The sequence below is a fragment of the Lynx canadensis genome, chromosome D3 (genome assembly GCF_007474595.2).
Source record: "Lynx canadensis isolate LIC74 chromosome D3, mLynCan4.pri.v2, whole genome shotgun sequence".
NCBI classification, from domain to species: Eukaryota; Metazoa; Chordata; class Mammalia; order Carnivora; family Felidae; genus Lynx; species Lynx canadensis.
In genome coordinates, this window is record NC_044314.2 from 38,767,873 (window position 1) to 38,794,601 (window position 26,729).

General features: G+C 38.6%; 1 protein-coding gene across 2 annotated transcripts in view; it reads left to right on the top strand.

Moving 5' to 3' along the window:
• The first annotated feature begins 6,075 nt into the window (after positions 1-6,075).
• NOL4 (nucleolar protein 4) overlaps positions 6,076-26,729 on the top strand; it is a 417,756-nt gene continuing 397,102 nt past the window's right edge. For both annotated transcript variants that reach the window (XM_030292187.1, XM_030292189.1), the window contains exon 1: positions 6,076-6,795. In XM_030292187.1, the coding sequence (XP_030148047.1) occupies positions 6,532-6,795 (264 nt within the window). In that variant the 5' untranslated portion in view covers positions 6,076-6,531. The remainder of the gene's footprint in view (positions 6,796-26,729) is intronic.

Sequence of the window (26,729 nt, forward strand, 5' to 3'; positions counted from 1 at the left end):
TTCTCTATCCACAGGAGCTGTACATTTCTGGCTTTGTTTTTGCTTTATTTTGCAAAGTTACCATGCTATATGTTAATCAAGTTGCTGATTGAGTTGGCCATTTGCTTCCTTCACAAATTCCTGTCCCTGGAAGAGTTATTAATGGACTGTTAAGCATTTGAATACATAACGTTGTTCAGAACTTCCAGGTTTCAAAGCGACAAGTCATATCTATCACAATCTCTAGTACAGCTAAAGGGCTCAAATTCTCTTATGGACTCAACTCAAGTAACCCAAATCCCTATTCGATCCATTCAATGATAGATTTGCTCACAGGCCACGCTCAAATTTTAGATTCCTATTTTGGCCCACCTCCAGCTCCTGATCTAATCTAGAAGAGGACTAATCCAATGTTTTCTATTTTTCCTTTTTTAAATTTTAGAGGATTTTTAAAGCCCCATCAATTTTGGAACTCACTAACAATTTGGGAAGAGTCAAGGATTGATCCAATGGCTTTGCTATATTTTTCAGATTTTCCCATTATGTGTTATAGCAAAAGAAGCCAAGTTCTGCTGTTCAGTACCTGACATTCTATTTTAGCCATGGAGTATTAGTTTATAAAAAATCAATATCTAAAGATGAAGGTGTTTCCTTTTAGGGGATGGAGGAGTGTGGGTAGAGGTGATGTCATTCATTCTTATGGCTTTAAAATCCCTGTATTTATATCTTCAGCCCAGACTTTTCTCTGTAGTTCAAGCTTCTATATTCAAATGCCTACATGAACAACTCTCCTGGTATTTCAAATTTAACTTCTCTGAAATTAAATTCTTTCTTCCTGCCTCTCTACATCAACCTACTTCTGCTCCTACCTCAGCCTCCAACTCCAATCTGTTCCTCCTCAAACACCCCTCTTCTAAGTCAATGGCCTCACAAGCCGTACTACAAAAGCCAGAAGCCATATGGTCATCCTTGACTCAGTCTTTTCCCTCACCTGCCACATGCAATCCCTCAGCGAGCCCTATCTTTAAAACCTATCTGCCACCCATCACGTCTACCTCAACTTCTACCTTCTTAATCTATCGCTGTGATACCTCACCGAAGCCACTAGAACTGCTGCAAGTTTCCTAACTGGTCTTCTTGCTTCCACACTTGCTCTCTTCCAATCCATTCTCCTTCCGTTTGGCCAGAGAAACATACACATGCCTATCACATCACATAATTCTCCTGCTTTAAATCCTTTATTAATTTTCTGCTGGATCAATAATATAATGCAAACCCTTTATCCTGGCAAGCACTGTCCCACAAGATCTGGCCACAGAAGACTACTCAGACCTTCATTCCCCTTATTTTCCCTCCCGAACTCAGTAAGCTCCAGTTGCATTGGCCTTCTTTCTATTCCTTGAATGTGCCACTAACTCTTGTGGTAGGACTTCTGCGCTGTGTCTATAGTTCCCCTTCCTGGCTCTTCAGATGGTTGCTTCCTTTGTATCCTTCAGGTCTCAGGATAAACAGCACCTACTCAGAGATCTTCCCTGAGTTACCAGGTCCCTCCACTCTGCCATTGTTTTCTATTACAGCACTATTTCCCCCCCCCCCCCGGCATTCACCTCAAGTGCTATTTACTTCCTTATTTTCTGTTTTCCTGAGAAAAATTTAAGTCCCATTAGATGGGTACGATGCATATAAACATGCCTTGTTGGCTTCTTGAAATTAAAGCCTATCAGAGTAATTGGTGCTCAGTAAATATTTGTTGAATAAAAGCCTAATTATGTGACGAAGTTTCTTTTACTCTTTGAACACAGGTTACAGGTTATATGTTGTTTGGATTATAACATTTTGCTAATGAACATGTGGTGTTGCATAAACATTTGTGATTGGTATTAAAATATAAGATTTTCCAGATTTTTATTTTATTTTTAAATGTTTTTATTTTTGAGAGAGAGAGGGATTTTGAGTGCATGCGGTATGTGTGTGCAAGTGTGTGGGGAAGGGGCAGAGAGAGACAGGGAGGCAGAGGAAATGAAGCGGGCTCTCCAACTCAGAACAGTGAGACCATGATCTGAGCTGAAGTCGGACACTTAACTGAGCCACCCAGGTACTCTGTTGTTGTTTTTTTTTTAGGTTTATTTATTTATTTTGAGAGAGAGAGAGAGAACAGGAGCAGGGAGGGGCAGATCCATATTTTTAAAAATGTCATATACAAACTGACCCTGAAGTTGGAAGAAATTTTTCTTTCATAACAAAATCATGTTTATCGTAGGTCAAAATTTGGATAATTTGGACTACCTTTAATGAAAATATTATTTTCTGATAAAATGCTTTCTGATTTTCTCTCCCTATAAATAGCAGACAGGACCCTGAGCAGGGATTAGGAACTGGTGTTCAGATATGGGGGTGAAAAGTCTCTTTTTGGAGAGATATGCTCTGTAGAGAGGCAAATCTGAATAACGTATCTTGGGGAAATGCCAAATTAAATTCCAAGCAGCCTGTCAGATGAATCATATAGCTGAAAGAAAGAGTCAATATGACCCTCCAGGTGGAGCTAGGAAGACTTGGTTCTAGAAAAGCAAAAAGGAGAGAAATGAGTCTAGAGTGAGTCGCTGAAGCGCATTTTAGGTTTTTCAGGTGCGTGTGCCCTTAAGTAGGAAAGATATGGTAAAAAAAAAAAAGTTGATTTAGATCATACAATTAATAAAGAGTATAAGTATAGAATAGAGCACACTTTAGTTTTCGCTGGAGGCATGAGAATCTTCATGGCTCTGAGAAGCTTGGCCCTAAAAGTCCTAGGACTCTAGGACTTCTTTAGCCCAGTGTGAATATTCTTTCCATAGTAATTTACTTTTTCCTTCTAAAAAAAAATGCACCTTCTATAATTGTTTAATCTTTGTGTTTTTTTCTTTCTTTCTTTCTTTTTTTTTTTTTTTTTTTTGCTTTTATAACAAATCTAGCTAACACAGCTGGGGGTTGGTGACATATTTGCTTGTATACTATGAGTTCTTTATATCTATAGTGTTTTATTTTCCATACATTAGAATGCTAAGTATAATCATAAATATAATGAACGCAGTGCATCGTAAGACCTTGGTATCTCATTAAGCGGGAACCAAACACTATGCAGCAAAAGCCAACAGGAATGGCTAAGGATTGTGCTTCCTGCTTATTTCTTCCTTTCCTCTCTTTCCCTTTCCTTTATTAACTCAGTATATATTTACTAAGCATTTACTATGTGCATTGTTCATTGTGGTGGAGTTACTCAGAACACAAGAAAATCTAAACTCTCAAGGGTCTTCCAATCAAGATTCTATTTGAACAAACATAGTCATGTGAAACTATGTTGTATAAGGAGTGGTATAGCTCATATGGTCTAAAACAAGGTTTTCCACACTATAGGTTGCCAGGCATCCTTTGCTGCTTTATAAATTTATTGGGTTAGGACCGTTTATTGAGTTACTACTATTACCAAAGAGTAGTAATAGTAGTAGTAATACTAATGATAATAATAATAGGAGAAAATGGGGTAGATATCAGTGTGTATTCCATGCAGTAAAATATATTTTTTCATAACATTTTTGGAGGACAGCTGTATGAAGTGTAACGTATATGCCTTACTATGAGACAAGGTTAAAAAAATGGTTGAAAGACACTTCTGCAGAGGAGCATAGAGAGACAGACTGTTTTAAATTGAGTAGCCAAGGAAAGAAGAAGGCTTTATAGTTCCAAAAGTACTTGAATGAGGCTTAGAGGAGAAGAGGTGACTTTTTCAGATGAAAGAGCTACTAAAAAGAATTCTGAAATTGTGAATTAAGTTTTAACCATAAGAAAAAGTGAACTCTATAGAACCAGCTTACTCTTGAATGAATGACCACCCCAGGGTCAACTATACTTCCAGAATCTTCTAGGAAACATTTCACTAACATACAACGCAATCTAGATCTCCCAACTTGGAATTACCCTCTATCTATCTCTGATGCCACTAGATAAACTTTTAATAGCGTTCCTGTGAGGTATATCACTTATGAGAGTGATTCAAAATATGCTTCTGATTGCTTAGTCCACATATCTATTTAAGATACTAAAAAAATTTTTTTAATGTGAAAGGCCTAAAGATAAATACCTAATTTAAAGTGTTTTTTCCTTCCTGCCACCCCCCCCCCCAAATTATATCCACTTGTCACTCGTATTAGTGGACTCTGAGCTCTACTGGTCTAATATTTACTGGGCAAAAATTCAAGGACTCAGGACAACGGATTTGTTTTAGCATTTTTAAAAATACAAAATAAAGAAATAAAAAGAATAAAAGCAGTCAGGGTGGCCTCTGGAGAAGGGTAGCTGTTGTTGCAGGAATCTTGCAAGTTAATGAGAATTCACCCGGGACTCAAGAGCGACTGCGAGGGGAGAAAGGAGGAGATGGGGCGGGGGGGGGGGGGGGGGAATAAAAACTCTTCCTTTGCAGCTGGCCCTCTCCCTCATTTGTTGCTCCAATAAGCAGTAATTAGGTCCTGAGCTAATGGTGTCAGCTGATCTGCTGTTTTTAGGCTAGACCCAGAGGAATCTCCATGGAAACCCTGCTGGAGTCGTCCCCCCACCTGGATGCTGAGTGCTCCTTTCCGCCACCTGGCTGCCGCCGCGCCCGCTGCTACCTCCTCCTGCCTCTAACCTGCAGCCTGCAGCATGCGCACTGCCCCCGGGATCCCTAAATGGGACAATTCTGCCCGTGACGTCAGCGCCCAGCCGTCTCCACAGAAACTTTTGTCCCATTGGCCAATCAGAGAGCTTGGAAGAGGCCAGGGAGGGGGGGGGGGGTGGGAGGAGAGGGGAGTGGGAGGGGTAGGGGTGAGGGGAGAGGCGAGAGGTTTAGTGTGTGGAGCTGCTCGCGCTCCGCCCGGGCTGTCAGTCCCGGCTCCAGCCGCCGCGAGACCTTCCCGGAGACGCGCGCACACACGGCGCACCCCCCCACCCCCCCCGCACACCGCACACCCTCGCTCCCTTGCTCACACACACGCACGCACTCAGCCTGGCCGAGCAGGAGCCACTGACCATTTTGCAAGTGCCGGGACCAGCTGCGGCGCAGTGGGTACAAACACTCAGCGTTCCCATTCGGGGCTTTCGTCTGGGAGACGACGACGAGGGGCGAAGGTGGGCTAGGACGCGGACCAGGCGCGGGGCACTGGTCGGGCCGCCTTCCGGGCAGAGGCGCCTCCCGGGACGGGCGCGGGCCTCCGCAGAGAGTAGAATAAAGAGGAGCGGCCGCAATCGCACGCAGCGCGAGGAGGATGGGAACTCCCCTGTTTCCAGCTCTGTAACCAACGGGTGGAAATCCTGAATGGAGAAGCCGCCGATTTCATTTGCTTGAGAAAATCGTCCAGAGGAACTCATATTTGGCTACTCTGAGCAGTGGAGGGGTGTCCATGACGTGGCAGGGGGAAAATAGACATACGAAACCTCCTGTGTGAACTGCAAACTGTAACCAAGCAAGGGGAAAATAATTTCTCTGTATATTTTAATTTCATGCAAAGGGTTTTAAGCATCTGTATTATAAACTTACTTCTATGCCTTGTACCCAGTCCAGCAGAAACCAGAGGAGTCCTGTCTGGGGACCCCGTCATTATCCGGGAGACCCGCCGCCCGCGGCCTGCCTTCGTTTACCCACATCCCCCTGGAGCGGCTATCTGTTTGGGGTATCACAGCCTTTCCTATAGAACTATGGCCAAATATCCACGAATGTTTTGTTAATTCTGGGACTTAACTCCTGGAACCTACCTGCGGGATTGGAATTTAGCCTAAATGCATATGAAGAAATGACATTTTAAACCATTAAAAAAAATACCTTAATGATTTCCTGTGTAGCAGGATTTGATAGGCTTAACAACATGACAGGTAAGAACTTTCTCTCTTTCTAGTCCCTTAACGCCCCACGCAGGGAAGGTCGAAGCGTAACGGGACCCTGGAGGAAGGAGAGCCCGGGGACCCGGGTGCCCTTCGGGGCTCACAGGCGCTCGGCCGGGCGGCTGCTTTCGAGAGAATCTCAGCCCTCGCTCCTGCACGGTGGGGCCAGCGGCCGGGGAAGCTTCTGGGGCGCGCGCTGGGAGGCGGCGCGGCGCTCCACCTGCCTTGCCCCGGACACAGCCCCGGGGTGAAGCGTCCAGGGACCACCCCAAGTCAATATTGGGATTTTTAATAAACCAAGGAATGGGATTTTAATTATTTAAAACCCAGCTCCTCTGGGCCAGATGCTGTTGGGATGGTCCTAATCACACAATATTAAAGAGACCCATCACTAAGAGGACGAGAAAAGCGTCCGAGAACAGCGTCCGAGACATCCGTTGCAATTACGAATGAACCAGAGACCTGCTAGCACGGGGCATTGATTGCTGGTGCCCAACCGGACCCTCCTCCCCTCTCCCCGTTCCTCCCCCCACCCGAGGCAGGCTCCGGCGGCGGCCGGGACCTCGCGTCCCTACATCGTGGCCGGGGCCGCATTTTTCATGAGCCCGGGGTGAACAGGTGCGAAGTGCGCTGGGAGCATCCAGCCAGCGACCGGGAGCGGGGAACATGGAGAGCGAGCGCGACATGTACCGCCAGTTCCAGGACTGGTGCCTCAGGACTTACGGGGACTCAGGCAAGACCAAGACGGTGACCCGTAAGAAATACGAGCGGATCGTCCAGCTCCTCAACGGCTCCGAGTCGAGCTCCACGGACAACGCCAAATTTAAATTCTGGGTCAAATCGAAGGGCTTCCAGCTGGGCCAGCCGGACGAGGTCCGCGGGGGCGGCGGCTGCGCCAAGCAAGTGCTTTACGTGCCGGTCAAGACCACGGTGAGTGACTCCCCTTCCTCTGTTATTTGTCTGCGGGAGCAGCCGGCGGGGAGGGGAGAGAGAGGGGGGAGAAAGGGGGAGCCGTGAGCCACCGTTGGCTCGTGTGCCCCCCACCTTTCTCAACCCCCCTCCCCAAGTCGTCCCCACTCGCATGAGCCAGGCGCATTTCCCCCACGGTGGAGTCTTTGTGGTCCTTTATTTTAAAGCGGCAGCGCACCACCAGAGCTCGCCGCCCTCCTCGCCTCCCAGGCTCCTGAACCCGCTCCTGGAGCTTCCATCCCCGGGTCGGGCGGCCTCCAGCGTCCTCGGGTCGGGCCATTGTCCCGTGTCCTTCGCTGGGCGCCTGGCGCGTGTCCCGCTTTTGCCACCAAGCATAAAGGCCACGCTGGAACCCCAGACGCACGCTCTGGTAATAGACGATTCTGATCGATCGTCTACAGTGTCTCCTAACTGGCACAAAGCCCGATTGTAGCGCTGGTCAGAGATGTGGGGTTCCCCCCTCCCCCGCCCCCCGACACTATCCGGTTTTATTGTTAGACCGCCGCCCGGGAGACGCTGGGCTATCGGATCGCCTTGAGCACTCCCAGAGATCTTGCCACGACTATTTAGATTGTGGATGAGGTCCGGGAGATTCCTCCTCCCCGCCCCCCATTCCCTTCCTCACTTCCCCCTTTCACAAATAAAGCCGCCGCTACATGATGAACAACAAAGAGACATGGGTTTGGGCGCAATCAAATGGTACATGTGTTTGCTCCTCATTCTGGGATAGCTCTAGTCTCAGGGCCACGAAGCTCTAAGCCCAGGCGCAGCAAGGTGCTGGGCACTGAGAGCCTGGTGTACAGGGCAGAAGGCTGTGAGGCTGGCGAGCGGCAGCAGCGTCGATTGCCTTTTTAAGAAGATGGGAACTGTGGGCTACAAGTAGGATTGCAGATCAGATCCATAAGACCTCTTTCTCCGTCATGGAACGGTGGGTACTCGCCTGGAGTAGGGGTGGGGGAGGGTATCTGGCATCCTTTGCATTTTTGCCTGGCTTTGGGGTTTCTTGAGCATTTGCTCCTGTTCCACCCGCTCCCCCACCCCCCATACTGGCAGCCCTTTCCCGTGCAGTGTTCCTGGAGGATGCTAGAAAGGAGATGTCTTGCAAGCTATTCTTCTGTCTCAAACGGAGGTATATGCAACTGGAAATCTGTGCATGGAAGGTTTTTCAGAGGATTATTTGGAGCGCTCTTTTAGGTTTGGAAAACCAGTTAGTGGTTTTCTGAGATTCGTTAGGCGTAGTTTGAAGGAAGTGTGTTTGTTTTGGAATGTATGTGGAAAACGGGAAACGGAAATAAAGGTGAAACAGAAACACACACAAAAGTTCTGTTTTTTTTTTTTTCCAAAAAGTACTGTTGTTGGAATTTTCTGGGAGGTAGATCTACAAACACAGCCTTCTCTTTGAACGTGGCATTGCTAAAGACAATGGTGAGATTACTGTCTTGCTTTACTAAATAATGAGAACTAGCTGGGTCTGGATTAGAACTGAGGTTTATTTACATCTGGATGAGCAGAAGTCTGTTGTAGAGAATTAAGTGCTTTGATTCATTTGTATCAGGAGTAACTTAACCTGATTTTTAAAAATAACTTATTGTTAGACAAAGTAAATGAGAATTCAAAACATAAGAATGTATTCTCCTTTAGGGGAACACTGGGCTAATTGAATAAATAAAATAATTTAAAGTATATTTACCTAAATATTTAATAATATTCTATATGTTTTTCATAACAATTGCTAGCTGGGAGGTTTGTTTTTCATTCCTTTTACATTAAAGTCAGGTTCCTGCATTTACCTGTCAGATAGTTTCCACCCTGTATGAATTGGTCCAATTTATACTTTGGGTATATCCACTATATGTATAAACAGATGTGCCCTTTTAAAACATTAACAAAAAATTGTAAATAACATAAATTGTGTAATGGCTGTAGAGTCAGTAAGTTAAATATGGATGCCAGTAATTCAAATCAGAATTCACATGTTCAGATACCGATATTTTCATTCAAAAATTTTTGCAGAGTTGATAAAGAATTATTGCTAAGACATCTAACAGAAAAACAACTTCAGGGTGAATACTAAAGTAACACATATTTCTCTTTTCAGTAAAGATTTCATATATTTATGGGAGAAAATGTAATTCATCAGGTGATATTCTTAGATAGTGGTTTCCATGTAGTAGTATTTAAGGGCTTTGCTCTTCATTCAAGCCTGTTTTGAAATGTTGAAGAGGTTTTTAATTCATGAACTCTTCTGTTGCTCTTTATGAAAATTTTATGCTGCTCCTCTCATAGAATTATAGGCTCCGCCTTCCCTGAAAGACAGCCAATCATCATTTCAACAAGTTAAAAAATAAATAAAAGGTTCCCCTTTTATCATGTGTTTCTCCTCATCTCAAATTATTTCTTCCTTAAGAATGAGTTTTTCCTTGTAGTAGTGGGAGTACAATCACCAGAAAGACAAAAAAATATATATTTTAAAGTCAAAGGCATATCTTGGCTGAAATATAGTATTGTTTTTGGTATTTTCAAGTAGACGGAAGAATCGTTCTAGCTGTTTGAGGTTTGAGGGTTTGCGGCTAGCTTTGCTGTCAGTGAGAGAGATTTGTGCCTGATGTTGCAGTAACCCACTGCTGCTGGTAATTAGACATCATTACTACCTTGAAAAGGGACAGACAGAAGGGAAGAGGACAGGCTGGGGCTAATTAACTGCTTGTGTTTAATGAAAGAAAGGGAGACTGATCGCAACTAGGAGGTCGTACCAGAACAGAGTAGACACAGCACATAGACTTAATAGAAACAGGACTAGCTTTCAGTCTGAAAGAAGCTTGGTTCTACCTCTTTTCTTAAACGAATAGCTGTAGCTTTGCAAATACTCTTTCCCCTAAAATCTAAATTTAATTGATGACAAAATCAAGCAAGTGACAACAGACTTCAAATGAAAATGTAGGATACTAGAAAGATAAACATGCCCTTTAATATTTGTCCTGGCCATGCCCAAAGCTGAGGGGGGCATATCTATCACTGTTTAGATTACTCTGTGGCTGAGGAGATACTGTTTGGTCGCCAAGCAACAACATCCTGCAACTCAGCCATTTTAGGTCTGGAGGAGGATCTGCGTGTGTGCCTGCATGCACGTGCACACACGTGTATATATGCGCACGTGCAGTTTGTTGAGCATTGCATCTAAGTTTTGTTCACGCCACTGCCGTTATTTTTATGTGTTCTTTCGTTAAAGATATCATAAATTTAAATGAGTGAAGTGAATAACTTAAAACAGTTCTGAAAAAAAAATATGGCAAAGGTCTGACGTTGACTATAAAATATGTTTCATCAGTGATCATTTTACATTAGTGTTACTTTGGTTATTCTGTTTTACATTTTTGGTAGTTTCAGTTTAGTTTGTTTTTAGAAGCTTTCCATCCTGGTTGACATTTTGGTTTTGGCCACAATTAGTTGAAACATCGACTTGTAATTCAAACTACCAAAACACATTATAGATACCACTTGGTAGTATGAAAGATAAACTTAGGAAATAACCAGAAAATTCATTATTTTTCTATTCGTATTGGATGAATGCATTATTGTGTATTTTTTAAAGGCCCGCCACATTGTTTAAAACAGGCAATTTGGCAAACTCACAATTTTATTTGTTTGTCAGTCTTAAGCAAACAAAGCAATGAATATGCAATTATGTGAGTATGTAGGATATGTATATGTATATGTAGGAATGGACACTTAGGTCCAATTTTTGCCTTCTGTGTATGTAGTCCACTAGGGAACATAAAATGAATTTTCATCCAGAAAGGAAAATGTATTATCTTTAGTTATGTCATTTAAAAATGATGATGTATTCAGTTCTGCAATCTGTAGACTCAGATTTCATTTTGTTCTTACTGTGTATACTAATTGATTAGTACATAGTGATTAGAATGAATATTCATGGCCTGGTTTATGAATAGTTACTGCTTTCTTAGTTCTCTGTGGTTTTGGTTACAAATTCTCTATGCTCTATCAAGAGTGAAGGAAATAATTCCTCATAAGGAGTTCATATACATTGCTATCAGGCCTAACTTCAGTCGTGAGGCACACATCATGCATATTAGGCCTTGATCTGAAATTTGCTACAGAAATTCCAGAAAACAAAACTGAATGCTAGCCACACATTAGGATACTTTATATCTCTGACACAGACAAATCATAATAATAGTAATTAAGATATAAACAAAGTTTTGCTTATCTCCTATACTTTCAAGACAGGCATTGCTGTTGATAACCAATGCATTTTTCTCTATATTCCAGTATTTTGGAGAACTCTATAGCAGAGGTCTTTGGGGGTCAAATAGATCCCAAGTACGAGTCTCAGCAATGTGGCTTATAAGCTGACTTTAGTGGTTCCTTGAGAATTGTGAGGAATAACTCATCTACATCAAAACGCTAGCACAGTGCCAATTAAGGCTGTCAAGAATAGTGGGTATACCCTTATAAGAGGCCAATTTGGCATGTGTATTTAGGGACAAGGGCTTGTAGAGATAATTCCCTTGAATTTATGGAGGAAATCAGACTCTGTTAATATATGAAGACTATCCCACACATATTTCCTAAAATACCAGTTCTTGACTTTTCCATTGGTTCTTCCTTGTCTTGTTGGTAAGTATAGTGGGCGGGGGAAGAGGGGCAAGACTCAGCACTCATTTATTTTCCCTCAATAACCCTCCTAACCAGCTGAGATTCTACTTCTCAAGATTTTACACTCTAGATTTCATGCATAGTATAGAGGAAAGATGAAGAAGCAAATACAGGGATACGGCAGAACTTCTGAGAATTTCAATCTCCTGTCAAGACTATAAAGACCTTTCACTAATAGCTGTTGTATTTATACAACACTTTATTTATACAAGATAAAATGAATCTGCTGTGTTTTAGATTACATTCATTTTTGATAGTTCTGGGATAATAAGATAAACGTCATGAACAGCAATAGATGGCAGGAAACATGGCATAGTGGGCAGGGTATAGATTTTAGAGCAAGATTTAAATCCCGATTCAAGATTTACGATAGCTGCAAGTAAGCAGAAGTTTCTTGACTGACGACACTGTTTCCTCTTTGTAAATGCCACTAATAATACTTGTCTAACTACTTATGGATAAGAGTTAATAATAATTCATAAGCATATAGCGTATGTAGTATCTGTCTGGCACATAGTAAATGCTAAAAAAACAAAAACAACAGAAGCTCTTCTAAGTATTACCAAGAGAGCAAGGACACCATGATGTAATTGTAATTAGGTATATGTTATAAACTCAAAATTACACTGCCACGAGGAGTTAAAATACATCTGTATGAATGTATATTTATTCAGATATTTATTTTAAAAAAATAAAAATGACTTTATTTTGTAAAAGTGATACATTTTCAATATTTAAAAAAACCTAAGTGAAAGGGAAAGAAATTTTAAGTCACATTAAATCCCTCCATTCAGATTTAACCACCATTAGCTAATTATGAGCATCATTATAGATGTCTGTCTAAACATATATACCAAAAGAAGATTAGATATAGTGATTGATACACTGATTGATATGGACACGCAGAACTAATTTTCCAAAACTGGGATGATAATTGTATGCTAATTTAAGTAAGAAGCATAAAACATCAAAATGTAACAAAAGAAAAATAAAAACAAAATTAAAAAAGTTGCTAATTAATAAATGCTTCTCAGAGGTGTTTTTCCTGAAGTTAATAGAAAACATTAAGAGATTGAATTCCATTCATTTTTTTCAACAACAGATTTCAAATTCATTCTTATTGACTTTCTCCAATGGTAGGTGAAGAGTGAGCCTATTTCACTGTTCTTATGTTTTGCTACATATATTATATTGCCTGTATTTATTACATCTAATGTTACATTTATTGTAATTATATATTTTATTGTGTTATGTTCATTATATCATATAATATACTATATTTGGTTTTATTGTTAAGGTTTTGTTATAGTATATAATTTGGTTCTCACAATTGTTTTTCCTTTGGTATATTTAAATACTTATTTATTCTTTTACCTTTTTTTTTTTCTGAATTCTTTGATTGGATTCATCACTTGGTTGGCTACAATTCCTGGTCATTTTTCTTTTTCTAAGGAAAGGAATATGTGTTCTATTCTTTGAGGTTTGTATGCAGTTAAAAATATTTGCCTTTTGCCTTTGTAACTAAAGAAAAACTTGACTAAGTGATTTCTTTATTTTACTTTTACCACCAGAACATTGTTGATAATGTGTTTGTTCCGTAAAATCCTAAGGCAACCCTATTTTTCCAAATTTCATGGATTGTTTACTTCTTTATCCTTGAAATCAAATAATTTCACTGGGATATGTTTTGAATTCCTTTTTCCACTGAGTAATTACATTCATGTCCATGACTTCAGTTGCATTTGTTTTGGTGACTTAATGCATTATCTTCTGAGGTTCAGATCTGAAGTTTCATGATTTCTACTGGTTGTTTCTACCAGGATATCCCAAAGCACCTCAAACTGAACATAACCCCAGATGACTTTTTCTTCTCTCCATTCCTTCATCCTAGGTCTTCCAAGCTGATACCTTTTTTCTTTTGTATTCTCATTTTTAATAATTGTGCTGAAATCTATCCTATTATTCGACTGAATCCAGCTAAGCATTAAAATAGTGAACCAAATGACATACTTGGTTCCCAGAATAAATGACAGTTCATAAATCATTCATTATAATTTCAGGGTGGCAAATAGAAATTAAAATGATTTGAAGCCATGCAATAATTTGAAAGACTTAGAAAAAGTTATTAGCACTGTACATTGGAAGAGGAACAGAAAAAAAAATGGTAAATTCAATACAATTTTATAATTTCCCTAAGCTAATACAGTAAAGTTTTACGAAAAAGAAGCATTTACTATTTTGCCTTTCTATTTTATAACTGAGTATAGCATTTAACATTACATTGTGAATTTAGAGGAAAACAGCAGAAATGTGACAAATGGTACATTTTTCTCCTGCTTAAAAAAAGTACCTGTATTTCTCTCCTTTGTTTAGAAATTGAAAGCACTAAAATAATAGCTTGCTTATGAATCATCCAATGGACACTCTGAAAAATGTAGAGGCTCCTTTTTATGATAATTTTCCTGGGAATATATTCCCTCCCCACCCCCACCCCACCCCCGCTTCCTGTCTATATTTCATTAGAGTCATTGTGCCATTTATGTCCATTATTTGGTGCACAGCAAATGCTCCTTTAAAAACAGTATTGAATAAATGAAAGCATGAATATTTGTTGTAATCCCTACCTTTTTTTTAAGGATTATCTTTTTTTTCAATTGAGTAATAATTGACAGACAATATCATTGTAGTTTCAGGTGTACAACATAATGATTTGATATTTATGTACATCATAAAATGATCACAGTGTCTACTTACCTGTCAGCATACAAAGTTGTTACAATATTATTGACTGTTCTGGACACTATGTTCCCATGTCTTATTTATCTTCTAACTGGAAGTTTGTCCCTCTTAATCCCCTTGTCCTTTTCATCCATCTCCCTATCTCCCTCTCCTCTGTCAACCATCAGTTTGTTTTTTGTATCTGAGTCTCTTTCTTTTTTGTTTCCTCAATTGTTTTGTTTTTGGGGTTCCACATAGAAGTGAAATCATACAGTATTTGTCTTTCTCTGACGTATTTTACTCAGCAAATATCTTTTAGGCCCATCCATGTTGGCGCAAGCAGTCAAAATTTTATTCTTTTTTATGGCTGAGTTATATTGTATATTTATAGTTACATCTTCTTTATCCACTTATCTATCAATGGACATTCAGGTTGCTTCCATACCTTGGCTGTTGTAAATAATGCTGTGATGAACGTAGGGATGCATGCATCTTTTCAAATAGGTGGGTTGTTTTTTTTTTTAATAAATACCTAGAGGTGGAATTGCTAGATTATGGGATCCTATGGTATTTTTATTTTTACTTTTTTTGAGGAACCTCTATATTGTTTTCCATAGCGGCTGCACAATTTACATTTCTACCTATAGCACGTAAGCCTTCCCATTTCTCCACATCCTTGTCAACACTTGTTATTTCTTGCCTTTTTGATACTAGCCTTTCCAACAGGTATGAGGTGGTCTATCATTGTGGTTTTGATTTATATTTCCCTGATGATTTTTAATTGGATTTTGTTTTGTCAATACTGAGTTTTATGAGTTCTTTATATATTTTAAGTGTCAGCCTCTTATCAGAAATGTCATTTGCAAATATCTTCTCCCATTTAGTAGATTGCCTTTTTGTTTTGTGGATGGTTTTCTTTGCCGTCAAAAGGCTTTTTTTCTGGGGCGCCTGGGTGGCTCAGTGGGTTGTGCGGCCGACTTCGGCTCAGGTCATGATCTCGCGGTCCGTGAGTTTGAGCCCCGCGTCTGGCTCTGTGCTGACAGCTCGGAGCCTGGGGCCTGTTTCGGATTCTGTGTCTCCCTCTCTCTCTGACCTTCCCCCGTTCATGCTGTGTCTCTCTTTGTCTCAAAAATGAATAAACGTTAAAAAAAAAAAAAAGGCTTTTTAGTTTGATGTAGTCCCATTTGTTTCTTTTTACTTTTGTAAAAGGTAAATGTCAAAAAATTTACTGCTTTTGTTTTCTTCTAGGAGTTTTCTGGTTTCAGGGCTTATATTTAAGTCTTTAATCCATTTTGAATTTATTTTTGTGTATGGTGTAAGAAGGTGGTCCGCTTTCATTCTTTCCCATGTAGCTGTCCGGTTTTCCAAACACCATTTATTGAAGAGACTATTTTTTCCCCATTGTGTATGCTTGTCTCCTTTGTTGTAGATTAACTGACCATAGAAGCATGAGTTTACTTCTGGGATCTCTGTTCTGTTCCACTGATCTATGTGTCTGTTCTTATGCCAGTATTATCTGATTGGATTGCTATAGTTTTATAGTATAGTTTGAAATCTAGGAGAGTGATACCTCCAGTTTTCTTTCTTTTTCTCAATATTGCTTTAGCTATTTAGAGTATTTCCTGGTTCCATACAAATTTTAGGATTATTTATTCTAGTTCTTTGAAAAACACCATTGGTAGTTTGATAACGATTGCTTTGAATCTCTAGATTGCTTTGGGTAGTATGGACATCTTAACAGTACTTAACAATACTGATGTTTTGCTTTTTTTTCTAATTTTTTTAAGGTTTATTTATTTATATTGAGAGAGAGCATGCACACAAGCCAGGAAAGGGCAGAGAGAAGGAGAGACGGCATCCCAAACAGGCTATGCGCCATCAGCACAGAGCCCGACATGTGGCTCGAACTTACAAACTCTGAGATCATGACCTGAGCTGAGATCAAGAGTTGGATGCGTAACCAACTGGGCCACCTGGGCGCCCCCTCTTCTATTTTTTTTTTTTTTTCTAATTTGGATGCCTTTTATTTTTCTTATTCAATTGCAATGGTGAGGACTTCCAGTACTGTATTAAATAAAAGTGGTGAGAGTGGGCATTCTTCTCTTGTTCCTGATCTTAGAGGAAAAGCTTTCAGGTTTTGAGTTGTCATATATGGCCTTTATTATTTTGAGGCATGTTCCCTCTTTACCTACTTTGTTGAGAATTTTTATCATAAGTGGATGTTGAATTTTGTTAAATGCTTTTCTGCATCTCTTGTGATAATCATATGATTTTTATCCTTAATTTTATTAATGTGGTATATATCATGTTGATTGATTTTGCAGATTTGCATGCCTGGAATAAATCCCACTTGATCATGGTGCATGATCTTTTAAATGTATTGTTGGATTTGGTTTGTTAAAGATTTTTGGGTCTGTCTTCATCAGGGATATTGGCCTATACTTTTCCTTTTTGTGTCTGTCTGGTTGGTACACCAGGGTAATGCTGGCCTCATAGAATGAGCTTGCAAACATTCTTTCCTCTTTAATTTTTGGAGTTTGAGAAGGATAGGTATTAACTATTCTTTCAATGTTTGGTAGAATTCACCTCTGCAGCTGTCTGGTCCTTGCCTTGTGTTTGTTGGGAGTTTTGTGATTACTGATTCATCTTCATTACCAGTAACCACTCTGTTGAGATTTTCTGTTTCTTCCTGATTCAATCTTGAAACAGTATATGTTTCTAGGAATTTATTCATTTCTTTTAGGTTTTCTAATTATTTGTTCTGTAATTGTTCATAATAGTCTCATATTTTTTGTATTTCTGTGATATCTGTTATAACTTCTCTTTTTTCATTTCTGATTTTATTGGCCCCTGTCTTTCTTTTTCTTGATGAATCTTGCTGTAAGTTTATTAATTTTGTTCATCTTTTCTTTTGCTTTTTCTTTTTAAATTAATTTTCTGCATGCACGACAATACAACTTATCTATCCAAAGGCAAAAATCAATGGGACATTTTTTATTTCCCCCTTTTCCTCCCCTTTCATAGTCAGTACTCAACAGAATACTATTAACTCTGTGAACTTAATATCTCTTGAATCTATCATATTCTTACCATACTATACCAAACAATATAACCATTGCATAATAATTTGGTAATTTTCCCAAAAACCTTTGAAGGAAGGGATTTGATCTCCAGTGCTTGAATAATGTGTGATGTATCCTTAGTGCTCAGTATAAATGGAATAAATGAGAAACTTCCTAGACCAACACCACATGATGGGATGTTCTTATTTACCATCATACAGTAGCTAGTTTAATAGCTAAATTGGATGCTTTTTTCACTAAATGTAATTAATTAATTAATTAAAATTCGTGTAAAAACATAACAAAAAATTAATCATAACCATTAAAATTTTTTTTAAATATTTATTTATTTTTGAGAGAGAGAGAGACAGAGCAGGAGTGAGGAAGGACAGAGAGAGAGAGAGACACACGTAGAATAGGAAGCAGGCTCCAGGCTCTGAGCTGTCAGCACAGAGCCTGACGTGGGGCTCGAACTCATGAGCTGTGAGATCATGACCTGAGCTGAAGTCAGATGCTTAACTGACTGAGCCACCCAGGTGCCCCAATTATAACCATTTTTAATTGTACAGTTGAAAATATTAAGTACAGGGGCATCTGGGTGGCTCAGTCAGTTGAGCGTTCGACTTTGTCTCAGGTCATGATTTCACCGTTTGTGAGTTTGAGCCCTGCATTGGGCTCTCATCTTTCAGTGAAGAGTCAGCTTGGGATCCTTTGTCCCCTCTCTCTCTCTCTGCCCCCCCCCACTCATGCTCTCTCTCTTTCAAAAATAAATATATATTTTTTTTAAAAATACTGTTTATTGTTAAATTAGCTAACGTGCAGTGTATACAGTGTGCTCTTGGCTTCAGGAGTAGATTCCCAAGGTTCATCGCTTACATACAATGCCCAGTGCTCAACCCAACAAATGCCCTCCTCAATGCCCATCACTAATTTTCCCCTCTCACCCACCTTCCCATCAACCCTCAGTTTGTTCTTTGTATTTAAGAGTCTCTTATGGTTTGCCTCCCTTCCTCTCTGTTTGTAACTACTTTTTTCCACTTCCCTCCCTCCATGATCTTCTGTTATGTTTCTCAAATTCCACATATGAGTGAAAACAGAAAAAGAAAAGTATTAACTACAGACATTATCATACAACAGACGTCCACAACCTTTCTATATTGTAAAACTGAAACTCTGTACCCGTTAAGTAACAATTTCCTCCCCTTTCTCCCTTCTTCTAGTCCCTGGTAACCACCATTCTACTTTCTGTTTCTATGGATACGACTACGTTAGATACCTCTTATAAGTGGAATCCTACAGTATTTGTCTTTTTGTGATTGACTTATTTCACTTAGCAGAATGTCCTTAGAAGCCATCCATGTCATAGTATATGGCAGGATTTCCTTCCTTTTTAAGGCTGAGTAACATGCCATTCTATGTATAGACCATATTTTCTCCATCTACTCATCTGTTGATGGACATTTGGGTTCCTCCAACCCCTTGGCTATTGTGAGTAGTACTGCTATGAACATGGGTGTGGGAATATTCCTCAAGATCCTGTTTTCAATTCTTTTGGATATATAGTCTTTATATCTATAGGTAATAGATACTACCTGTAGATATTTTCTTTTAGATCTATAATTCTTTTCAGATACCCCACAAGTGGGATTGCTGGAGTAGTTATAATTTTAGTTCTTTTGAGGAACTGTCATACTGTTTTCCATAGCAGTTGCACCATCTTGTAGTGCCACCAGCAGTGCACAAGGGTAAGCACCCTTCAAGACTGGAAACTGGTGACTTTGCTCCTCATCTAGATCTCTTCAGTGGACATGCTTCTTTCTTAGGCGATGCAAGTATTGAATGTATCACCATTAATAACAATAATAATGCCTCACATTTATCGAGTCCTTACCAGAGGTTAAGGATTGGGATACTCACTTTGAGGGAAATATCCCCTTTAATGTTGGCAATAGTCCGATGGTCGTTAATGCTTTTTATTACACACTTGAGAAAATTGTGGTTTAAGATGACTTTTTATTGCATTATTTTCTAATGTTTATTTTGAGAGAGCACATGCATACTCACATGAGTGGGGATGGGGCAGAGAGAGAGAGAGAGAGAGAGAGAGAGAGAGAGAGAATCCCAAGCAGGCTCCATGTAGTCAGAGCAGAGGGATGCGGGCCTCCATCCCATGAACTATGAGATCATAATCTGAGCTGAAATCAAGAGTTGGACACTCAACCGACTCAGCCAGTCAGGTACTCCTAAGGTGACTTTTTAAAGTCACATAACTTCAGAGTGTTCAGATGGAAGAGTTCAGGTGGAAACCATTTAAGTTGGATTCCAGAGTCCTTGACATGATCTTCAGACTTTTACAATAATGCACTCCAGTTGTTAAAAAAATGAACATGTCCCTGATATATATATTTATTTTTATAGATTATGTAGATATACTACTGTATCAATAATTAACACAATAATAATTAAAATACTCAAAAATATAAATATATAGTACTGAGATTAAAATACGCAAAAGTTTTGGGCCACCTGGGTGGCTCAGTCAGTTAAGCAGCCAACTTCAGCTTGGGTCATGATCTCATGGTTTGTGAGTTGAAGCCCCACGTCAAGCTTTGTGCTGACAGCTCAGAGCCTTGAACCTGCTTCGGATTTTGTGTCTCCCTCTCCCTGCCCCACTCTGGCCTGCACTCTGTCTCTATCTAAAAACTAAATTAAAAAAAATTCAATGCATATGTTTTAATATTTTCTTCTTCACCTGGGGTATGCATATACCAATTTATAAATAATTAATCTATAGTGCAATTTTGCCTCACGGTAGAACATTGTGTTTCAGAGCTTACCCTTCAACTAAATTATCACCTTTTTTATTACAAAGGGTGCCTCTGTACTTAACCAACACAACATAAAAATAATATCTTAGCTATACAAATCCTTGACATCCACAAAACAATGGTATATGTTTGGTGTTGGTATGATGGGAGAGGTTGTTTCATCAAAGGCACGTTTAGGGGATGGCGCACAGCCAAGAATTGTTGAAGTGTAGGGTATGATGAAAGATGAAGTTGGGAAATTAGGCTGGGGCAAAATCATGGGACACCCCTATTGTCATGTTAAAATGTTTGGACATCATTCTATAGGGAATGACAGCTCCCAAAAGTGTTTGAGCAGGGATGTCATGATTTAGGTCTTATAGGTAGAGACTTGATGTCTTTCAGCAGTTTATACTGTGGAATATATATCAGATGAGTAAAACAGAAGCTAAATAGTTCCTTTGACTCGCCACACTGTTTGAAATGTTATAGTTACAGATTATATAAGTATTCAAAGTATCAAGCAGTTTGTGATTATAATTTAGTAACCTGATGTTATAATCGAATTATGTATAATTGAATCAGGCTGTACAAATCTCAGACAAGTCCAATAGAATGTTAAAAATAGAAATTATGAAATGTAAGAAAAAATTTAAAGGCACTAATAGAAATATGAATCATGCCATCTTATAATAAACAGGATTTTTTGTTTCTTTGCTCTTGGAGTTGAGGAGAAATGATTGTTCATCTTTTAGTTGTTACTATCTCCACAATTATAAAGACTTCCCAGAGAAATCCTTCTAAAAACCCAACTGGAACATTCTGTATAGAATACTTACTCAAGAGGCACCTAGCTGGCTCAGTTGGGAAAGCACGTAACTCTTGATCTCAGGGTTCATGAATTCAAGCACATGTTGGGTATAGAGGTTACTTAAAAATCTTAAAAAAAAAAAAAAAGAATACTTATTCAAGCTCAGGCCTTTTCAAAGTCAAGCTAATGTTTCAAATATTTATTAAAATGGCCGTTATGCTTTAAAGCAGTATTTTAAATCTTGCTCATACTTCATTGATTTTATACCCACCTGCCTGTCTCTGCCACTGTGAATCTTCCCTGTTATCCTTTAATTTTTGTACACTGTGATAGACAGGATTCTGAGATGACTTCCAAATGACCCTCACACTAGTTTAATCCCCTCCCTTTGTGAGTGTGGGTAGATCCTGTGAATATGATGAGCTGTGTCACTCCCACAGTTTTGTTATGTTATATGTTGACTTTCTTGAAGTCAACATATGTGTTATATGTTGTTATATGTTGACATTAAGAAAGAGGACTCTCAGTAGGTTTGACTTAATCATATTAGCCTGTTAAAAGCAGAGAGTTTTTCTTTGGCTCATTGCAGAAGAAATAGAGTTTCAAAGTCTGAGATGGAGGGGACCATGTGGCTAAGAGCTGACAGCAGTCTCTAGGAGCTGAGAGCATGCATGCTTTGAAGACAGATAGGAAAACAACAGGGACTTAAGTCCTACAACCACAAGGGAATGGATTCTGCCAACAACCAAAGGAAACTTGGAAGTGAGCTTCCAAATGAGAATGTAGCTGGCTGACACTTTGATTTCAGCTTTGTGGGAACCTGAGCAGAGGACCCTTAAAATGTGCTGTACTTCTGACCCACAGAAATTGTGAGATAGTAATTTTGTGAAGTTTCAAGCCACCCGATCTGCAAGTTACACAGCAAAAGAAAACTTATACATAGTTCCTTGGTACAAGTCTTGTCAAAAACACATGCACAATTAAAAAGGTCAACTTTGGGGTGCCTGGGTGGCTCAGTTGGTTAAATGTCCAACTCTTGATTTCAGCTCAGGTCAAGATTTCATGGTGTGAGATTGAGCCCCGCATCGGGCTCTGTGCTGACAGCCTGGAGCCTGGTTGGGATTCACTCTCTCCCTCTCTGCCCCTCCTCTGCTCATGCACATGTGTGCTCTTTCAAAATAAATAAATAAAGATTAAAAAAATAAAGCAAGTCAACTTTTTAAAAAGCATATTTGACTATGACTATTTATGGTTTAAGATACAGCTGGGAATAATTTATTTTTTTATTTTTTATTTATTTTTTTTTTAATTTTTTTTCAATGTTTATTTATTTTTGGGACAGAGAGAGACAGAGCATGAACAGGGGAGGGGCAGAGAGAGAGGGAGACACAGAATCGGAACCAGGCTCCAGGCTCTGAGCCATCAGCCCAGAGCCCGACGCGGGGCTCGAACTCATGGACCGCGAGATCGTGACCTGGCTGAAGTCGGACGCTTAACCGACTGCGCCACCCAGGCGCCCCAACAGCTGGGAATAATTTAAATGTTCTTTCCACCTATTGCCTAATGTCTTGCTATTTTTATGATTTTTGATGAGATGGTCCATAATTTAGTAGTAAAATACAAAATTCTAACATCATTTGAAAAATTTAATGATGGCTTATATTGTGAATATATACATATATGTTCCTAATAATACATGTATATATGTGTATATATGTGTGTGTGTATATATATATATATATATGTATATACACATATATATGTGTGTGTATATGTATATATGTATGTATATACACACACATATATCCATATATATTATTAGGAATATATATGTATATATTCACAATATGAGCCATCATTAAATTTACATATGTGTATATATATGCATATATACATATATATAGCTTTGCTTTTTCTCTTAATGTCTTTATTTTTAAACGATTTTTATTTCATTATATTTCATCTATCTCCTAAAGAGAATACAAGGTAGCTTACTGTTTTAGGTTTTTCATGGGAGGATCAAGACAGAACAGTACACATATCAGAAGAGATTATTATTATTTACATAATTATATTTATGTTGAAGTATTTTTGAAAAAAATACACAGAAGATACAGCAAAATATAATATCCTTTATTAGGAATAACCATTTTATAATTTTATTTTAAAATAATTATTTTAACATAATATGCATTTTATTTTATTAAAAATTTTTTTTTTACTGTTTATTTACTTTAGAGAGAGGCAGCAGGAGGATGCGAGGGGCGGAGAGAGAGGGGGACACAGAATCCGAAGCAGGCTCCAGAGCCTAATATGGGGCTCAAACTCCTGAACCATGAGATCATGACCTGAGCCAAAGTCAGATGCTTAACTGACTGAGCCACTCAAGTGCCCCAAATATGCATTTTAAAGGAGAACCACCTAACAATTGTGGGCTAGGAAATAGGAAATAACACAGATAGGTATCTTCTGTTTTAAAGTCTTCCTGGGAACTGGGAATCCTTTTCCCTTCTCTATGTTGAGAAGGGAAAATCTTTGTTTTGATTTTCTTTCTTTCTATCTGAGGTTTATTCAGTGGGCTCTTAAGTTCTACTCTTCCTAATAAATCAAGTATTCATTTGTGGTAGTTTCTCTCACAGTTACAGATCTTACGACTGTTGGGAGCTGTTCGAAACTGGAAGGTTGAGAAGGAGATTCAGAAGATAAGTTCAGTAACTGGGAAGCTTAGTTTTGGTAATAAAAAGGAATAACCTGTCTTATAAGCAGAGAGCTAGTGTTTTGTTATTAGTGGTTATTTTTCTTCCTTTTTAAAAGTTATCATGTCTTTTCAGGAAATATTACTTGCAGATTTATGAGTCATCATTATGTATAAAGGTAGCAGTTATTGGAATAAAGTTCAAATATTTTTGAAGTCTTATTCTCTGATGGAGTGCCAAGATGAGGGGGTTCAAAGGAGGATGCTTACATTTGGACCTAACTGTACTTGCCAGATGGCTAGAGGGCTTTAGAGGTTTAATCTAGAGCACAAAGCTAGGTGGCATATATGAGGATCTAATGACTAGCTAGGCCATATTAGCATCATGCTCTAACCAATTGACCTAATTAGATGAGATTTTCAAATCTAATATCAAAGGTTTGTTTGAATTGGAGATGTGGGTCATTGTTCCCTTAGTAGTCTCTGCTTACATACTCTTTGGTGTTTACCTGAGGTCATGGAGGAATTTTGGTATATTTGTTTTAATTAATCTTGCTCTATAAAAGCTACCATTATAAAATAAGTCATTTGATGATTTGTTTGGTTTCACTAATTTGGAATATGTTAATTTAAAATTAGAGTTAATTTGAACAGGGGTAGGATGGCATTTACCTTGAACTACCTATTAAAGGAGGATTTATCTACAAATTCATAATTAATAAGATAGCAGAGGGGGCATGCTTATCTACTATAATGAGTAAAAACTTTTTCTTAAACCATCTCTATCCTCATATAAACAATTCATAGGTCCATTCCATTATACATGGATCTCTACTTAATAAAGGAGGTATTATGAATAAATACCCTTCAGCTAATTTGCATTGCTCTGTTGTTGATACATAGAGTGTAAGAGTAATAGGTCCCCTAGAATTTTCAAGTAAGGGAAAAAAGATCACCCTCTAGAACTTAAACTTTAAAATCAACACGGTTAATTAATATGTGATATTCAAAGTCATTTTAAAGTGACAGAATGGCAACTAAACTGTAAGACTAAGTGGTATTTTGCTTGAAAATATAATAAAAGATCTCATAATAGAGCCTCACGAGCTAATGAATTAACCAAAGCTCTATCACTCTTCCCTCTATAACATACTGATTCCCAGGGTGTGAACAAACTTGTTTATAGTAGTCTACCCTGTAGTTCCTTGCGCTTTGCGCTCATGAAATTGAATTGTATGCATATTATTGTTTATATGTTGTTCCCACATTCTTTTTTTAATAGCTTTTTAAATGTTTATTTATTTTTGAGAGAGAGAGAGAGATTGAGCAGGAGAGGGGAAGAGAGAGAGGGAGACACAGAATCCAAAGCAGGCTCCAGGTTCTGAGCTATCAGCATGGAGCCCAATGGAGGGCTTGAACCCATGAACCACGAGATCATGACCTGAGCTGAAGTTGGAAGCTTAACCAACTGAGTCACCCAGGTGCCCCTCCCACATTCTTTTTTGGTAGTTTCATTTGTTATAATCATGCGGTTTGAATATTTTATAAACTGGTAAAGTGAGTACAGTAACTTAAATTCAGCACTTTATAAAGTCTCAAAATAAATGTGAATCACTAAAAACAATGGGGAAATAAGAAAAAATCAGAAAACTTAGGTTTCTGCACCATCTAGTTTACTTTACAAGTAATGACTAACTCCTCCTTTAACTTTAACTAAAACTGGAAATCATAGACACATTTTCAAGGGCTTATACACTTGGGATGTTGATTAGTAGGTTCATACTTAAAGAAAAGATCTTTGTCCTATCACAAAAGTTTAGCAAATAAGTATAAATTAGCATGTATTAAATGAAAAAAAATTGATATTTAGGTGTGTGTGTATCATCTACACCTTTCAGATTTAACTTTTTTTTGTATACTGAACAACTTCACAATGGCTAAAGAGCTTTATGTATTATTATAGAAAGTTATATGTGGTATTTGATTAGCCACAGAAGTATGAGTTAAAGATGTACACATTGGTGATGCTGATAATATACTGTCATGAAGACAGAAGAACTTAGTGTTTCCTAAAGATATGTTCTTATCTTTCCTAAAGATATGTTTCTATCCAGATGAGCCTGTTGCCACAACTTAATCACTTGGTATCATTATAACCTCATTCAGTCCATGTTTAGCAAACCACTTTTTGATTATTTGTATTTCCGTGTGGCTTGAATAAAGAGAGAGAGAGAGGGAGAGAGAACACTGGTTGAACTGTTACCATTGTTGGGAATACTGAAGTTACATTTCTCAGTATAAGTTAGATACTTTTAGATTTTATACTATAATCTCTTGTGGGTTTTAGTTTAGTTCAGAGTCTAACCAACTTATATACACTGATATCTGCAAAAAAATATTAGAGAGCTTGAGAAGGGGAGGGGATAATGGATGCTAGAAAGGGAACAAAATGGTGTCTACCATAATCTGACTTATTTAGAACTCTTTCTTCTAATCAGCCATTCCTCGTGGTTCCCAGTTTCCATGACTTCCTGGTTGCTTTCTTCTGAGTTGATTATTTTCTAAAATATAGTAATTGGCATACTTTTTAGAGTTATAACAATAGTTTAATATAACTGTGAATTGTGCTTTTTCATTTAAAATTATTATCATTAACATTTTCCCAATGTTACTAGTCTTGATTATTTTTGTGGCTTCACAAATACCTACTCAAACATCTCTACCATGATTTTCCTTACCGTTTCCGTATGATCGATCATTTTATTTTATTTTTTTCTGTTTCAAGCTCCCCTTCCCACTGAATTATGATAATTATCTTTTTATTTTAAAAATACGTTTGTTTATTTATGTGTGTTTGTGTGTTAGAATTTATATTTTGGACCTCATTGAAGGATTTATGTGAATCTTCTTAGATTCCAAGACCTGTTTGAATCCTATTCCAGGGTTCCAGCTCAGGACATCTCTTAGTTTAATGTGCTTACTAGTTACCTAGGGAACTTGTTAAAATGAATTAGGGATTTAGGTATGGATAGGACTCAAGATTTTTTGTTTCTAAGATGCTGCCATAAACCTTATCATGAACTATCGCTGTCACTGATTACACTGAAAACTCTGGAAACAGT